This window comes from Nematolebias whitei, chromosome 9 (assembly GCF_014905685.2).
Source record: "Nematolebias whitei isolate Nwh7 chromosome 9, NemWhi1, whole genome shotgun sequence".
NCBI classification, from domain to species: domain Eukaryota; kingdom Metazoa; phylum Chordata; class Actinopteri; order Cyprinodontiformes; family Rivulidae; genus Nematolebias; species Nematolebias whitei.
In genome coordinates, this window is record NC_056506.1 from 33,516,069 (window position 1) to 33,530,430 (window position 14,362).

The 14,362-nt window shown below is 36.6% G+C and overlaps 1 protein-coding gene across 1 annotated transcript in view; it reads left to right on the forward strand.

Moving 5' to 3' along the window:
- LOC119414228 (ephrin type-B receptor 1) overlaps positions 1–14,362 on the forward strand; it is a gene marked incomplete at its 5' end in the record, with an annotated part of 145,019 nt that overhangs the window by 113,433 nt on the left and 17,224 nt on the right. Inside the window, 4 exons of the mRNA XM_037681328.1 lie at positions 953–1,099; positions 6,808–6,996; positions 8,489–8,736; positions 10,274–10,489. Coding sequence (XP_037537256.1) covers positions 953–1,099; positions 6,808–6,996; positions 8,489–8,736; positions 10,274–10,489 — 800 coding nt within the window. The remainder of the gene's footprint in view (positions 1–952; positions 1,100–6,807; positions 6,997–8,488; positions 8,737–10,273; positions 10,490–14,362) is intronic.

Genomic DNA, 14,362 nt, shown 5'->3' on the forward strand with positions numbered 1-14,362 from the left:
TAAAATACATATCCTGTTCAAAAATAGCACAATATATACATATGCAGAATATATATATATATATATATATAAACTGGAGGCCAAATTAATGCCATCAAGAGTAAGTGAAGGGCTGAAAGTTTTATTGCTAAGATACTCGGGTACAAAAACCACAACTTCTGTTTTGTCCTAATTTAAAGTCAAAAATTAGGAGTCGTCAAGTTTTTTTATGTATTTAAGACATTCTTGTACTCTAAGTAACTGATTGTATTAATTGGGTTTCACTGATAAATATAACTACCAACAACATAACAATTACAATTTACCCCATGCTGTTTAATAACGTTACTTAATGGAAGCATGTATAAAGTAAAGAGTATTGGTCCAAACATTGAACCCTGAGGAATTCTATGACTATAGTGTTTGAAAAAGATTAATTATTTGCATTTACAAACTGGAGCCTATCCAGTAAATGTGATTTAAACCATTTTAGAGCCATTCTTGTAATCCTAATATCATATCCAAGCCTATATAGTAGAACAGTCTCCTGTCTTTCTCTATTTTGTGAGTTGAAAGCTGGCTGCCAAAAGGAAGATACCAAACAAGCAATAAATGTGATAGAAAGAAAAAAAAGTTGCTATAAAAAGATGGCATTCCATTGAGAATTTGACAACTTCCACTTTCCCCTTATTAGGTGAATTTCATTTTGCATCGGTTTGTCAATTTGTCAAAATCGTGTCTTGCTCCACTTAAAAAATACGGAAGTTAAATTTTCTCTTGTGCAGTGTGCAAGTTTAAGCAAGTCAAGTGTTCATCAAATAGGCCGGGTTCTTTTGATGCTGAGGCAGAAGAGACAGATGAAAAGGAGAGAGATCCTATCAAGGTCTAATTAAAAATCAGCTCATTTTCATAAACTTCTCTTGCCACAGCTAAACCGCTGCAAGTGATTCAATTTCATCTGTGGCATTTTCAGGCCATAAAGAAAACCAACGAACAGTTTCCCTTTTCATCCTGTCAACTCGTATGTTCTCTCTCAATATTCCCTGCTCCCTTAGGAAAAGAGCGTACACCAAGGAGGCGGTGTACAGTGACAAGCTGCAACATTACAGCACAGGAAGAGGTGAGTTCACATTAATGTTTACAATTTCAGTGGTTATTAAGTCAATGTTGTGTTGTGTTTTGTTTTGTGTTGTTTTTTTAAGTGGATTGTTAAACTGAAAATCTGGTTATTACATTTTCCTTACAGTACTGTGCTTTTACTTACTTTTGATAGCCATCACCTTGACCATGGACCAGATTGACACATTTAATAATAGGCCATACTGGTACTGTTATGTTGGTCAGGTTGCCCCTATAATGGTTAGAGATAGGGATTTTTGTTTGTCCTTATAAAAAGTTATTATAGTTTACATTTAAGAGAGCAAGTACAAAATACTTTTAAATACCAAATGTAGGCTTATTTACTAACTTTTTGTTGTCATGCTTTTTGCTATTCTACTTACTACTACAACTGTACTACTACTTCTACTACTACTACTATTATTACTAAAACTAATTCTAATACTAAGAGATGCATTTTCAATCAGTATTGATTCATTTAGAATGACAAAAAGAAACTGGCCAAACTAAATTATTAGTTGGATAATTTAAGAATTACTTTGGAGCATCGACTTGGGCATTGCAAGAGCAGCACCAAATCGTTGGCAACCTTTTGTTTTGTATTGTTTTATTTTTATGTTGCAAGTATATATATGAATATATCCTTGATAATTTAGTGCAGCGTTAACATGACACAAGCATTTTATATGCAATATTATTTGATGATGTGCTACCTTCAATTTAATTGGGCAATAGCAATTGGTTGAACTTATTTTGTACAATTTCCAAATGTTGTAAAGTAGGACGATGTTCTCATTTGCTAAATAAATCCATGTATTAGTCAGTTATTGTCATATTTAATGGTTATAAGAATATGTTATAGAATGTCTCAAACATTACAAGGTAATGCTGCTTCTGATTTCAGGTGAATCATACAGTACATTTTAGGGATATGTATATGTTTTTTCCTTCATATTTGTTCAAAGCTTTGCTCCTGAAGTATTACCTATAATCAAAGATAGATACATAATAGTTGTATAGAGTGCATATTTGTAGTTATTGTAAAAGCCAAATGACCCACACATAGGTGCTGGTAGATGTAAATAGCATTCTCCTTTCTCTACACTTAGGCCTTGACTGGCATCTCTTTGGTCTGATAGCCATGATTGAGTCATGTTTAAGCTCCTTCCGGGCGTCGACTGATGAGGGAAAAAAGCATGGAGGCACAGCCATATAATTGCGGACGCACTCGGTCACACATGCACACCAAAGAATGTGTATACGGCTTTGTACTTCAAATGAAAGCCCCACATACTGCCAACTAAGCAGTCTGTAAAGGAGCTCACTTGGGGGATTGAGTTTTGTTGAACCTGACACAGCGAAGTGTTTCAACACAGTTACTTTGTGTCAAAGCCACAGCGCTGGCAGTTAAGGGGCTCATTAAAGCTGCTGTGGACACACAAAAATGTCACTATGGTCATAATTATTTTTTGGGGGGTAAGAACTAACAAAATGAATTTACTTAAGTTAAAAATGTAAAATATCTGATACATTTGCAGCTTGCAAATGCAGATGTTTAAAGTAAAACAAAGAAGAAAAACAAAAACGGATGACTCCTGAACACAGACTTTATCGTCCTTAAACCCTCACAATTCCTCTTCTCACAAAGCAGCCCCATCCCCACACCCCTACCTCATGGTGCTTTGTTTGCTTCTATTCTCTCAAGATTTGACTGACATTTTTGTAATGACAGTTATCACTGCAGCAATAAAATAGAACCACTCAGCCAATTGTTTCAGGTAAACCTCCAAAACCTCAGTTTCACTTAGCTGCCTGCTGCCCCAGATGTTGTCACACGCATATCTTATGGTGTTTGCTCATTTTCAGTCAACCTCAAACAAAAGTTTGCTTCAGCAATGATGTAGATTTTGTGATGTGACTGAACGTCATTGCTTTGATGTAAAATCTTTACCATTAAGCCAAACCCAGGTGTAAGGTTGTGACAACCAGATTGGAACCCACACCTGAACAAATACAATACATCAAGCGTTCATTTTGTTCAGATGGACGTCTAAACAGATTGATTTCTGTTTTATTTTCCTCACTAGTACATTTAAGTTAGTTCTTAACAATATACTATTGTTTGGCTTTTGTATATTTATTTTTATTTTTTTTATTTCTGTGCATATAGATACAAACACAATTTAAATGTTACAACTTGTTATCGTATTGCTGTACAAGATAATTTTGTTTTTACTATTTGATGGCCATATTGAATAACAATCCAAACCGGAACTACAATACAAATATTAAGCCCCGATTATATCCCAAAATACATGCACTTTTAGGTGTTTTTTGCCTGTCGTCATGAAAGGTTACCAACTATGTGATTGCCTGTGTACACACGGATGCGTTCAACTGTTCATTAGATAAATAGCTTGTGCACTTCTGAATGAATTTTGTTGAAATTCTCAAAAGGTAATCACTGCATGAACAGAAATAGTTGAATATATAAAGTATGAGTATCTGTAATTATTGTTGTCATTCCTATTTTTTTTTATCAATTTTGTAACTTATAGGCATATTATTTCCAAAAAATATTGTACAAGGTTCCCAAATGTGATAAAACCAAAATAAAAGATGAACGATGAAACCCATTGTCAAAGTTAATCAAGTGCATAAGTTGCACATGTCGCAGGGGGAAAAAAAATGTTTTCACTCCTAACAATGATTTTTCTTATTTATTAAAAAAAAAAAAAAAACTCAAGAAATAATGTATTCAGTCACATAACAGATTAGATTTTGGCTGACTTCAAATGCACATTAGCACTATAAATGACAATACAGTGATATAATAGGCAATAGTTAAGTCTTAAGTATACAGACACACGCATTCACACATAAATATATATATTTATCTGTGTGTGTGTGTGTGTATATATATATATATATATATATATATATATATATATATATATATATACATTATGTTCCCGTGCTGAAAAGGTAATGTATGGAAAGTATTTTAATTAAGAAAGATTAAAAGATTAGCTTTTATGAAGCCACGTTTCATTTACTGACATTCCTGGTAAATGGTAAATGGAGCTTACTTCTATAGCGCCTTCCAGCCCCCTATGAGGGGCCCCAAGGCGCTTTACAGTACCAGCCATCCACCCATTCACACGCACATTCATACACCGGTGGCGGTAGGCTGCCATGCAAGGCGCCATCCAGTCCCACCGGGAGCAACTCGGGGTTAAGTGTCTTGCCCAGGGACACAACGGCACATGGTGTGGGAAGTCGGGATTCGAACCTCCAACCTTCCGATCAGAGGTCGGCTGCCACTACCACTGCACCACGGCCGTCCTGTTTGTCTTAAGACCATAACTAAATTCTGTTAAGTATGACCACTAATTTGATTTTGCCTGTGGCTGTATTAGATCAGTGTGAGCATTTCTCCTGTGCGGTTGATTTGTAGACACATTAGGGCCACTCAGTAAACAAGCATAGCAGACAAATAGCAAGGTCATTGACAGACATTTGCGAAAACACTGATTAAGTGGTCTACAATAAAATTTTACTTAAATGAATTTGTCACAGCAACAAATCGTATCTGATGTATACTGTATCGGTTCCTTCTGTGTTATCAGAACAGATCCTACTGATCAAATCAAAGCGTCCTGAAGTTTGTGTTACTGGAATGTTAGAAGCAGCTCCTATCAGTATTCTGGGTTAAAGACAGAGTGGTAGATTTATTGTCATGCCTTACTGTTTATCTCTATGAGACTGGGCGGTGTGGGAGGTAAGACCTTGAAGGAGTACTGTTATCACGTGGTCGCTAGCTTCTCCTACAACAATAATTATTTTTATACATGTTTAAGGTGACTGATTTTATTTTGTTGTTTGTAGCTTTCTTGCATTTAAAACGAAGACATTAAATGCAGGGTCACATCATAACTAGCAGCAAAGGAATACAATCTGTATGCATCTGTTGAGAGCTGATGCAGTGTAAAACAGGACTTTGGCTAACAGTATTTTTATCACTTAGACTTACTATCTGTAGGCATACATTGATAAACCACGTCGGTTGAATCTGCTTGAATTAACAAAGGGAAAAAACAGGGATCTTGGCAAAGATGGTGTTTTTTTGCACTAATTTAATGCAGCCTCTGTGTGAAAAGGATTTGTGGTGGGTTTTAGCATTTCAGTATTATTTACTGAAATGCCAAAACATCTTAACTGTTTGAGCAGATGTTTCATAGGCAAGGGGTGCTGATGTAGTTGTGTTCAAAAACCACTAGTGGCATTTCAATTGGAGTGTTTTAATTGTTCATCAGTTTGAGAAAAGTATAAAATAACGATTTAATCCATGATGCACTGTAGCAGCCATGCATCATCTCCCAACACAGTAGTTGAAATTCTTATGTAGTTAAAAATAGAAACGATGATTGAATATGTTTACTTTATACACTCAGATGAAGAGGCAATAAAATATTAAAGTGAGAGTCTTTTTTTTTATCCAGTGACCATACAAGATGGCTCCAGCTAACCAGTGCTGTTTCACTGAGAAGAAGAAAAATAAAGTGTTTGAATTGTAAATTATATAAGAATGCAGATTTGGGGCTATAAATTGGACAGTAGTCGGTGTTTGCTTATTTGGAATTATGTGTATTTTAGCTTGAGACTGTAACTCCATATGGTTGTAGTTGTGTATTGTTCCCAGTGGGATGTTTTGCCATGTCCCACAACATTTGCAAATGAAAATTATACACTGCAAAAAACTTTCTTATGTTAACTTGAATCCAGAGTATATACAGTAATATCTAACAATCAAGTAAATAGGGTTTGAGACAATTATTGTGGTGACTACAATCAAGTACAAGGTGAGGCACCTAGATCTAAAGTCTAGAACTTATCTTTACTCTGTCCCGTGAGATATTCTTCTTCTTTGTATCCCGTGCAAATGACTAGGCATAAAATTGGCTTGATGGAGCTGGGTTTATTCAAATCAAAGCTGCCAATGCCTGAAATGAACAGCTCTGAGAAAGAAGGCTGCCCCTTGATGTCCCTTTAGAGATGATGACTTGATGTCTGGTTGCTTGCTTTGGCAGCATAGTGAATTTGTTTACAAGTGTTTCTCCCACCCAGTTTGTCAGCATAGAAAACCTGTTCTGAAACATCTTCAGACTGTGGACTCTGCTGTCCTATTGCACAGTTTCTTAAGGAGCTTGTTGATTGCATAGTGGTTTTATCTCTTTATGAGCTCCTATAGCGAAAGGCTGCTAGAAAATTGGTTCTACCACGATCAAAGAGCAGATATTGCTAGGGTGAGGGATGAAAAAGTTTTTTTTTTAAAAGCTCTCTGTATTTATGCTTTCTATATGCCCTCATCTCCCCATTTTCTCTCCCAATTTTTTGTATGTTTTTGTTTCAAGAAAGGAATCATCAAACCACCATTGTGTATTTCTTCTTGTAACTGAGGCTGTTCCTGTAATCACCCATTTTGACTATCTTATGTATGTAAAACATTGCATGTAAATGTTTTTTTGTTTTTTTTGCTTACACAAGTATTCTGTCTTGTCTTGGTTGAAGGGCTTAAAAGAACAGTCTATATCATTGTCTGCTATTACGATTTTGTAGTGGCTTTGTCATCATCCAAAAGAGATTACTCAAATCAAATACAACAGTACTTTCTTCTGGAAAGCTCACTGAACACTTTGGTTGTTCTAGAACTCTCTTTGCGAGCCGACATGTCTAACTGCCCCTCCCCACTGGGCTGCCCGACCCACTTCTCAGGCTCCCCGGGAATGAAAATCTACATTGACCCCTTCACCTACGAGGACCCCAATGAAGCTGTGCGAGAATTCGCCAAAGAGATTGATGTCTCCACTGTCAAGATAGAGGAGGTTATTGGTGCAGGTAAGGCCAAAATATGTTTTTATGCATCAATTTGTTTGTGGGGTGGCCTGGTGGTGCAGTTGGTAGAGCTGCTTCCTCTCAGCAAGAAGGCCATTGGATTGAATCCCAGCCAGGGGGCCTTTCTGGGTGGTTTGCATGTTCGCTGCCTGCATACATGTTTTTTTTTCTCCGGGTACTCCGGTTTCCTCCCATAGACCAAAAACATGCATGTTAGGCTGATTGGTAACTCTAAATTGTCCCTAGGTGTGAGTGAGAGAGTGAATGGTTGTTTGTCTTGTTTGTCTATGTGTGTCCCTGTGCTGGACTCCTCCGCCTCTTGCACAGTGATAGCTGGACATGGGCACCAGTGACCAGTGAGGAAGAAGCAGGTAAAAGATAAAGGATGGATGGATGGATACATTTTTGTGCACTTTAGTGTTTTTTATTTGTGTTTGTGTTAAAGGTTTGTCCGTATTGCTGTGCCTTTATGTATTTGTGTGTGTTGTATGTGCAATGCACATCTGTATACAATGAAGTTCTGCCTGTATCTGTTTAGGATCACAAAGCCAACCCTTTTAGCAGCTACATCAGATGGGTAACATGTCAAGTCAAGCTTATGTCAAGTGCTCTAGAAATACATAGGGCAGCTATCCTGAGACCCAACAGCATTATATATAAAGTACATATACAGTAGCTTTGAACCTGTTTCCTGTTTTAATCATTTTATATTTCCCTGTATTGGTTTAGTTCTAAAAACATTTTTCCTTGCTTTAAAAACTTTATCTATGCACGCAAATCAGACCCAAAAATCTTTTTTCCACCCTAGTTTCACAATGAATAGTAAAATCAATTTTAAAATGTTAAATAAATAGCTTAAAAACTTCTTACTTATTTGAGGTTAAAATAGTAAATATTTTTTGCACAGTTTTTCATTTATTACACACCCCTTTTCAAATGATTTATACAACCAAGAGGGCATGCTGTGTTGTTCATATAGATGCTAAAATAGTAGCTGTGTTATTGGCCCATAATAGTTCCTGAACCCTGGCCTGCGCTGCAAGCTAAGTGTGAGGAAGTGAATGAGATAGGGTAGAGGTAAGAATGCAAGGAGAGTAACTAATTAAGGATTTCCGTTTTGGTCGATTTCACTGTATGGTGTCTCTGCAGGTCAGCAGGGCAGTGATAATTAATCAAATGAGTGCCAGAAACTTGCCAGATAATGCTTGGTTGGTATTTTTTGAATTAAGAATATGAAGACTCAGCAGTCTTTTAGGATGGAAGGCTACTATGAGTCAGCTGGGCCTCAGCATTAAGGAAAACGCAAACATAATACTCAGCATACATGAAATGAATAGATGCATTTGCAGCTTAAAATAATACAAGTGCATTCCATCCTTGATAAATAGATAGAAATGTGTGATCAAGACAAATAAACGGTCATCACTGCAGGTATGAAATCAATGACTTCTGGGTTTTGACTAAGAAAGTGCTGTACTTCTTTGTTTTTAACCAGGTGAGTTTGGAGAGGTGTACAAGGGACGTTTGAAGCTGCCTGGTAAGCGGGAGATCTATGTGGCCATCAAGACCCTGAAGGCTGGCTATGTGGACAAGCAGAGGCGAGACTTCTTGTCTGAAGCATCAATCATGGGCCAGTTTGACCATCCAAACATTATTCGTTTGGAGGGTGTAGTCACAAAGAGCCGCCCGGTGATGATTGTCACCGAGTTCATGGAGAATGGCGCCCTTGACTCATTCCTCAGAGTAAGTAACTTTTATGAAATAAAAAAATAAAAAATAAACTGTCTGCAGGTATTTGTGATATTTAAATGAAAATATAGCAAAATATGACTGAAATATGAACATTAAATCAGGATTTAAATACTTGAAATTAAACTGAGGTTAAGAAATATTCTACAGTAATACCAACTGGAATGAGCTTTGTTAATCTGAGAATATATTCAGTGACAATGTTCATTCTTTCAATCACTCCTAAACTGAAAATTTCCACATCAGGCAAATTTATCAGCTTTTAATTTCTGTAATAACACTTGGAGCCAATAATAAACTCTTAACTCTTTCTTTTATAGTCAAGATTGAGGAGACGTACGGCCTAATCAATATTCAGCTCGCTTTTTTTTACTTCAATCTCATGGATTGGCGCTCTATTTCACTTTGATCTATGGTGGGTTTAAATGGGCTCTTTGAAGTTGGCTTTGCTAACCGCCACATCCGACTTGTGTTTCCATCGATCTCTCTTACCCTCTTATTTGTTACTTTGTTTCAAGGGTTCAAAGCTTGCTCTTGAGAGCATTTACACAGGAATAGGAGCACCATGAGAGGATGTTAGAGAGATGGAGGAATGCACAGCAGAATCCTACATTACTCAAACACCTGCAATGAGGAAGATCAACGTCATTAATTTATTTAGCTATCTTACACAAGCAGGTGTTTTTCTCTGGACATTAAGAGGATTATGTGTGGGGAAAAATCTCAAAATGGTAATTTTGCAATGTAAAGTATAGCCAACAAACGGGTCAAAATAGATGAGAGAAAAAAGAAAAGAGATAATTATAACATAATTTAAAATGCATCTGCTCAAAGGATGACTTCTTACTTGTTGGTGTAACAAAATATTTTGCCTTCTTATCTTCCATAAACCCTCTGATTGTCGTAACAATATACTGTGTACTGCAAGGCATTTTTTTAATTCTGAAAGTAGTTTAAAATACTGGAGAGCCACATTAAGCCTAAATTAACAAGACAAATCCTAATTCTTACATCTGTCCATAAATTGATGCATAATCCTACCCCTAAGCCTACCCCTATATAAATATTAATTTTGATATTAGATACCCTTTCAATACGTCACTTCATCAATTGCCACTAGTCTTTAACCCAAATGGATTCCACTTGAAAAGGCCCATAAATTGTTAAACTAGTTAAAAAGCTGTACATGGCAAAACTCAGGATAAAGACTCCCCAGCATAAATGCAGAAAAAATAAGAGTAACTATTAAATGAAATTTAGAGCTAAATTAGTTCAGATATAGGAGAAATACTGTTTATAATATATGTTAAACACAGAATATAAATTCAAGAGTTAAACGAACATATAACAATCTTCAATATTTTGGTCAGCTGAGCAACAACTATTTTATAAAATACCAACAATTTGGTCATTGCCACTGCCTTTTTGCTACAAAACTCCTAAAATCCTCAGCAAATACTATTTATGTCAAATATAATAAAGCTAACATGTAAACAGCCATTTTTTAAATGTTTTAATCTTTGTTTTTCAGCAAAACGATGGTCAGTTTACAGTGATCCAACTGGTAGGAATGTTACGTGGAATCTCAGCAGGGATGAAATATCTCTCAGAAATGAATTATGTCCATCGTGACCTGGCTGCCCGGAACATTCTTGTCAACAGCAACTTGGTGTGTAAAGTTTCCGACTTTGGTCTGTCACGCTATCTACAAGAAGACACATCTGATCCCAGCTATACCAGCTCTTTGGTAAGTACTGAGTTGTTATTTTATTTGCTTCATTTCTGGGGATAATTTTATTGACTGACGTGTTGGTTGTGATATAAAGACTTTTGGGAAATTTTTACTGACACTTACTGCAATTTAAAAACTCCATCAAAACCATCACCCATCAGTCTTTGAAATTTTGACACCAACACGGTCTCATTCTTTTTAAAGCCCTTTCACCTTTTTAGTTCCTTTCATTTTGGATGAGCTGTCACTGTCGTTTTCCTCAAGTCCCGTCCTCCTCTTTCCTATACTCTGCATGTCACGGACCGGAGGTCTGTCACATCTTCATTAGCGTGGAGACAAGCCTCCTCTGGGAAGGCTCCTCTCTCGTTGGCATGCCCAAAGTGCAGAGAAACCAAAGGGCATTGCAGCCTCTCAAAATGACATCTCCCACCCCTCTCTCTCTCTCTCTCTCTCCCTCCATCGCTCACTCCTCATTCGTCATTACTGGGGCATCATGGGAGGCTTTGGCTCCTCATTAACTCATCCACGCTACAGATCTGTAATTATTAGCAGCCATCGTTAGTTCATCTTCTGCCTCTTCTCTTGCTAATTCAAAACACACTTTACACCCTCACAAACACACAGCCCAGGTCATTAGGACACTAGACATGCCTCTGGTTGCATGGGTAGTTTTGAGTGTCTGTGTGCACATTAACATGCGTGTGTGTGTTTGTGTGTGCATGTGTAGTGTCACCTCATTGACACAGCTTTGTTGAAGATAAGGTTGCTTTTTTTGCTCATGGCTCATGTTTCCATGTGCACTCGTGCAAGTACATCTTAGCTCCATTACAATAGTTAAAGTACAAATTAACATACAAGGATAATGTACATTTTCATCAGAATGAAGTTTTAAGTGTTGTGAACATCAACAACTAAATAAGCTAAGTTAATAAAGAAAGCATACTGGTTGAAACTGTCTGATTTATTACTACACATTAAACCACAAGATTATCATTATTCTGAAAGATTGGTAAATCCTCAGCATGTCATTGCTACAGCAGCTGGAATGAAAGCTAGTCAGAAATATTTCATGCACTTTATAGTTTAATATACAGGAGTAGTTTAATGTAAGAAGGTCATGAGTTAATTTGAGAAGGACCAGATAAATTGTTTTAAATCTGCTCTTACTGTTTGATTATGTTCTATATATTTTTTTTAATTTATGAGATATTTAATTATTTCTTTGAAACATTTACTCAAATGAAACATTTATTTAAATGGCGCCGTGTGAGAACTAGTCCAAGGGGGGGAAAAAAGCATTTCCTGGAGTTGTTAACATCTCTCAGACATCCATATTGAATTATGCCTATCAAACATTGGTTAAAGAGAAAGGAAACCACTGGTTTAATCTTTGAGTCACATTTGCTGAAAAGTTTTATTAGCCATTGTGAGAAATCTTTATTCTAACAATAATGTGTAACTAAAGCTGTCAAATAGATGTTGAATAGAATAATGCACAATACCAGTACAGTAGTTGCTCGATTATCGTGGGGCTTATGTTCCAGACATCACCCCAGTAGGTGAAAAACCATGTGAAGTTGAAATACTATATTTATTTTAATATTTATATATATATTAAGGCTTTATAAACCCTTCCCACTCACTTGCAATGCTCTTAAGAATGATCTAAACTCTTAAATGTATGTATTTTTAACAACATGCATACATGTACTGTACAATAGGAACTCGCAGGTTTGAGCACATTACTCCGGTTCTGTCCTCTCTTCACTGGCTTCCTGTACGTGTCAGAGTTGATTTTAAAATTCTCCTGCTGACTTTCAAGTGCATTAACGACCTCGCACCATCATACCTCTCTGACCTTCTTCATCCTTATGCTCCTTCTCGGGCTTTGAGATCATCAGACCAGCTGCTTTTGGCCGTACCAAAAACCAGGCTGAAGTTCAGAGGAGATCGAGCATTTTCAGTCATGGGCCCTAAACTTTGGAACAATCTGCCCATCAACATTCGACAGGCCACCTCAGTCTCTGCTTTTAAATCTCTCCTAAAAACACATCTATACTCATTGACATTTAGCACAGGGTGATCGGATTTAGATCTAGTTCTTCATTGATGCTGATTCTGTTTATGCTTTTGTTATTATTCCTATTTAACACAAGGTCATCAGATCTGATTTAATATTTCATTGTTTCTTACTGAGTTAATGCTTTTTGTTATTATTTCCTTGACTTTTAACACAACGTGATCTGATTTAGTATTTCATTGTTTCTAATTATGTTTTCGGTTTTATATTTTTATTCCATGTGCTGTAAATATATCTTGCTACTTTTTTATTTGATGATGTGATATTTTTGTTAAGCTCTTTGGTAACAGTTTCTGTTTTAAATGTGCTCTATAAATAAATCTGACTTGACTTGACTTGACTTGACAATACAGTACTGCAAAATTGTATACGAGTACTCACCAGCTCTGCAGAACAGTAGCTCGGTTCCGTTCAGGCTCGGTTCTAGTTCAACATAACTACCCTGCAGCAACAAAGCCCGCCTCTCCGTCCAGATTGACGTGTGCATGGATAATGGAGCTTCAGGAAGCTTCAGGATTATTTGCAACTTTCCTGCCAGTCCTGTGAGCTTCATAGATAGAGCGTTACTTCTGACTTTGTGTTGCAAAATTATCCTTCTGTTTCGGTAGAAAGCAGCGGCTGGAAGCAGTGTTGGCTTCTGGGTAGTGTAGTTCTTTTTTGCCTTGCGTTACGGTATAAGCTTATTGAAGGAAATCTACAGAATGGTGGCGCCTGTCCAAATTATTATTTTTTTGTTAACTTTTAATCCCATACATCAACATCACGTGAGTTATATTAAAGTTGACAATCGTGTGACGTGACTCATGTACAATCTATCCATCCATCCATTATCTTTTACCCACTTCTTCCATTTTGGGTCACGGAGGTCGCCGGTGCCCATGTCCGGCAATCACTGTGCGAGGGGCGGGGTACACCCTGGACGGGTCTCATGTTCAATCTTGCACTGAAAAACCACAAAAAAGTGAGAGGCTGCACAAGTTGAACTGCAAAGTAGCGAGGGAATACAGTATTTGAAATTGTATGAAGTGAGTAAAAAATAAAGTATCTTTAGGTCAGTAAGTCTAAAATGTAGCCACAGAAGTGCAGTATTTGCTAGGAATCATACTGGTACTCATATATTCTTTACTGGTGTTGTCTCTGCATTTTGTCAAGTGTAAAGTCCTCTGCAACAAAACTGGTCAATAGGAAAAAAATTATGATAGCTCAAATCAGTTATTTTATTATTATTATTATTATTATTATTATTATTATTATTATTATTATTAAGAAACTTTATGGTCAAAATGGATTTATATTATTTGCACATTTATTTGTAATAGTTGTTTATGTACTCACTTTTGTCCTGCAATTCACCTGATTTTTTTTTTCCTTTTTTTAAGTTGACAGCCTCCGGTTGCCCCACACAACAATTCCTAACAGAGTTACCTGGGAACTGAAAGTTTAACATGTTTTACTAAACCGCCTTGGGGTTTTAAATGATTCCTTTTATACAATGAGATCATACAGATCTGTGGAGGTGCATTATAGCTTTATGAATAAATATGAATACAATCTGAATACATTATACTATAAAAAGGGGGCCTATTTCAGGATGAGCTTCAGAGGTAATACAACACGTAAAACCTTGAGATCAAAAGCAGTCCGGTAATCTGTGAGGCGCTGCTACCCAGGTATGAGAAGAGACAGCTCAAAATAAAAATCCTGTATTTTTTAGTCAGTAAAAATAAACAGTAATAAAAAAAAAGTTTACTTTAGCTTCGTTCACTTTCTTATGACCTGAAACAAAAACTTCTTTATTAAAAAAAAAA